Source organism: Sinocyclocheilus anshuiensis, unplaced genomic scaffold (assembly GCF_001515605.1).
Source record: "Sinocyclocheilus anshuiensis isolate Anshui unplaced genomic scaffold, SAMN03320099.WGS_v1.1 scaffold1053, whole genome shotgun sequence".
Classification (NCBI taxonomy): domain Eukaryota; kingdom Metazoa; phylum Chordata; class Actinopteri; order Cypriniformes; family Cyprinidae; genus Sinocyclocheilus; species Sinocyclocheilus anshuiensis.
Window position 1 is genome coordinate 2,078,645 of NW_015555711.1, and position 4,543 is coordinate 2,083,187.

General features: G+C 34.9%; 1 protein-coding gene across 1 annotated transcript in view; it reads right to left on the reverse strand.

Annotated features, from left to right (window-relative positions):
- Positions 1–2,802: 2,802 nt before the first annotated feature.
- The window catches only part of LOC107672013 (protein-tyrosine kinase 6-like), a 9,253-nt gene continuing 7,512 nt past the window's right edge, over positions 2,803–4,543 (reverse strand). The window contains exons 7-8 of the mRNA XM_016465055.1: positions 3,478–3,631; positions 2,803–3,292 (exon numbers count right to left, since the gene is read on the reverse strand). Of these exons, the coding sequence (XP_016320541.1) occupies positions 3,114–3,292; positions 3,478–3,631 (333 nt within the window). The 3' untranslated portion in view covers positions 2,803–3,113. The remainder of the gene's footprint in view (positions 3,293–3,477; positions 3,632–4,543) is intronic.

Below are 4,543 nucleotides of genomic sequence, written 5' to 3' on the forward strand. Positions count from 1 at the left end.
CTGTGTTATATCTGTGTTATTACTGTGTTATTAATTTGTTATTACTGTGTTATTTCCATGTTACTGTGTTATTCCTGTGTTATTACTTAGTTATTCCTGTGTTATTACTGTGTTATTTCCATGTTATTACTTTGTTATTCCTGTGTTATCACTGTGTTATTCCTGAGTTATTTCTGTTATTACTGTGTTATTTCTGTTGTCACTGAGTTATTCCTGTGTTATTCCTGTTTTATTAATGTGTTATTCCTGAGTAAAATCTGTTATTACTATTTTATTACTGTTTTATTCCTGTGTTATTTCTGTGTTATTACTGCGTTATTCCTGTGTTATTCCTGTTATTACTGTGTTATTACTGTTATTACTGTGTTAATCTTTGTTATTCATGTGTTATTCCTGTGTTATTACCATGTTATTACTGTGTTATTCCTGTGTTTTACTGTGTTATTCCTGTGTTATTACTGTGTTATTCCTGAGTTATTTCTGTTATTACTGTGTTATTCCTGTGTTATTACTGTGTTATTCCTGAGTTATTTCTGTTATTACTGTGTTATTCCTGTGTTATTACTGTGTTATTCCTGAGTTATTTCTGTTATTACTGTGTTATTCCTGTGTTATTACTTTGTTAGTCCTGTGTTATTACTGAGTTATTCCTGAGTTATTTCTGTTATTACCATGTTATTACGGTGTTATTCCTGTGTTATTACTGCGTTATTCCTGTGTTATTTCTGTCAGAGGTTATGAAGAACAAGGGTCAACACTGTGTAAATATTGACTCCTTTTATATTTTTTGCCAATAAAAGCCTTTAAACCTTATGATATGCTAATCATTGTTTTTCAGTATACCATAGACACATGTGCAAAAATAATCTACAAATACTGAAGCAGTAAACTTTGCAAAACACAATTTATGTCACTGCCAAAACATTTGGCCACGACTGTACATGTGGATGTCAACATAACGTCAATTTTAAAAACATAAAGCCATACATATTTATTAAATCCATCACTTACTGATGTCTATCTATGTTGTTTTCCCACCTAAATTAATCACTTTCTGGAGGATGTCATAAGGAACTGGATTTTTGGTTAAATTAAACACTAACAGGGTGGAAATTAAAACCTATAAAAGATTAGAGACCAAAAAAAAAAAAGCTACAGACATATTTCATCAGTAATATTTCTTAATAAAGTGGGAGTTTTTAATATGGCATATCGCTAAAAATGGAAACATAATAGTAAACCAAAGTAGCGAAAGTATTGATAAATCACGCTATGTACATTTCATTCTGATATTGCCATAAAGAAATACCATATATGCTAAAATGTGCTATGCTAAAAGGAATAACAGGAATGAGAATGACCCTGTCTCTAATGATGATGATAATGACAGCGACGAACATGATCCCATACATCAGCAGTTCTTGTCTTCATTACTGTTGAAGAAGAGAGAAAAGCCCTCATAGAGGTGTATTGTGTTTGTTGTTGTAGTAAAAGCATCAAGGTGGCAGTGTGTATGGATACGCCATACTGTCCCTCATGATATAAGCATATAAATTTGATAAACATGCTCTGAAATCACTTTTATGCTTTTTCATGCTTTATTATATCCATGCTATAAGTAAATGACATGCAGCTAAATAAAACTGAATAAAAAATAGACTTCTTGGTTGCATACTACAGATCACCACTGAAATAATGGTGTGGCGCCATCTGCTGGTGACATTTCATATTGTACAGGCCTCATTCCTTGGTTTACCTATTGTGAGAAGTTCAACAATGACCCTATGGATCAGCTCATTACCAGCTCCATCAAGTATTTTTATATGAATATTTTTATGAATATGACACTTGCCAAAACAAATAAACACTGTTATCTAAATAAGTCCCAAGACCTTTGAGTTTGCAGATCGCAATCCTTGCCTATCGTTACTATTTTCTTACGTAATGCCGTTGCTGCGTCATTCTGGATAAAAATGTTAAAAAGTAAGTATTATTATTATTTTAATTAATCAAAGTAGGTCCAACATATTTATGCATGTTTTGGCATTTTTTCTTTCTTGGAAGTTTTTTTTTTTGGTCAATGTAAGATTGTCATGAGGAAAACAAACATTAACAATACATTACAATATACAGTCAGTATATTGCATTAAAGCAATAAGCCCCAAGAAGCCGTGGTTGACGCTTCGCGTCGTGCCTAACAACGCCCCTTAGCTGTTATAAATTCACTGTAAACCACGCTTCACGGGGCTTATTGCTTTTATAAAACAGTTATTCCATATACCTAGCAAGGTTTCACAGAATAAAACGGAGCAAATAAAGCGTAATGGTATTAATAAAAACAGTATTCTTCTACCAAACAATGTAGTTCCTCAGAAACAGTTGTGTTACAACAAAGTGGTTGCTGAGCAACACACAGAAGTAAACAAAGGTGTATGTTTGTAGTGTAATTTACAACAGCTTCGAACGCGGCTCAACCAATCAGAATCAAGGACCGGAACTATCCGTTTTATAAATTGTATTGTCCAGTCAGTATCGCACAATATTTAAAGTATACAAATCAACATAAAGCATAAAGTCTTTTATGTTGATTTCATAGCATTTTGCATATGCTCTTTTGACACATGAATCTAGCTTCATACTGAAAATTATAATTCCACTTGTATGATGAAATATTCCACTATATTGCTTTCATATTTGCATTAGAGGTTTAAGAAGAGGAAACATTAAAAAAGTATACATACAACCAATACATTTTTTTCAAAATTATATTAATAATAAAACAGACATTTTAACTTGCCCCTACACTGTCAGTTACAGATTTATAAACTTTTTTTTTTTGGTCATTCAATCAGTACACTTTACCTGAGAACAACAATGTTTATTACAAAAAAAAAAACAATAGCATAGTCTCATTAAAGTCAGTCAATAATTGCTCTAAACATAAATAAATCTACAAAAAGTGCTTTATACGTGCATCTTCCTCTTTATCTGAAAACTGATATGGTGGAATAATCCAAGATGATTGTATGATGCATCTGTCTTTAAGAATTGTTCAAGGTCAGTCTTGTTTTGCTATATAAGAGTTTAAGACCACAGGATGTTTGCAAGTCCCCTCAGTTGCCTTGATAGTTTTCTAGTTCATGCCTCAGAATCTTAAATGTTGGACGGTCCTCTGGCTCTGCTTTCCAGCAAGATCGCATGATGTTATAAATGACCTGTGGACAGTGAGGTGGCGAAGGCATTCTGTAGTTGTCTCGTGTGACGAGATCATACACATCACAATTACGGACACCTATAAAAGAAGGTACAAGGCTTAAATAGACAGATTCAAATTATAATGACTAAGATAAATTTGTAAACTATACATATTTTTAATAATTTGTACAGTATAAAATACTTCAGTAATTAAATATTTATCATTTATAAATTATAAACAGTATAAATGAGAAAAATTCAATCTCAAATCTTGAAACAGACCTGGATAAGGTACAGCTCCATATGTGACAATCTCATAAAGGAGAATCCCAAATGACCAGACATCAGATTTGCCTGAGTAACGGCCATGACCGATAGCCTCCGGCGCGGTCCATTTATATGGGATTTTCTTGTCACCAGATATATAAACAGGTTCCTAGATATGAACGCACACTATTTTATTTCATTACTGGACGTTGCACTACCTAAGGCTATAAAACTGACGGAGCATTAAAACTAGAAGTTAAAAGACAACTTCCTCTCTGGTTATGAAGAGCATCTTTATATGATGTAAAATCATCCATGGGTTAGATTTGATTATTGTTCTGTATCATAATATATAGCAAACAAAAATATGATTTCATATCACAGGATCAGGTGAATCCAATGGCGCAAACACTGTTACCTACTGATATTTTCATAAACCAGGATGAAAATTGGTGCCGGTACTACTCTACTTTCTTTGCATACTGGCATGTAAGCCAGCATCAGCAAATAATGTGCATTACATTTAGAACTTGTATTTTCATGCAGTACAGTATGTGTTGCACAATAAAAGAAACGTCTCAGGTTACTTATGTAACCATGGTTCCCTGAGTAGGGAACAAGACACTGCATCCTCTAGGGGTCGCTATGGGGAACGCCTCGTCATGACCCGTGTCTGAAGCATACATTAGAAAAAACATCAACAACACGTTGGCCGGCGACAGCCATGACGTCATTACCGGTGCGACTATAGTATAAATAGGTGCCGGGAGAACACATCATCCACTTCTTCGTCTGAAGCTTGCGTCTGCAGCATGGCAAGAAACCTAGAGGACGCAGTGTCTCGTTCCCTACTCAGGGAACCATGGTTACATAAGTAACCTGAGACGTTCCCTTTCATGGGAACTTCGAGCTGCGTCCTCTAGGGTTCGCTATGGGGAACGGTATACCCACGCCGCCATGCTGAGGGGAGTGCATGCCAGAACCATGGCGAGCACTAAGTACCAACTCTACCATGTTGCCATGGGAGTTGCCCCTGGGACGTTAGACGGCTGTCAGTGACATTATTCCCTATGGCCAAAGA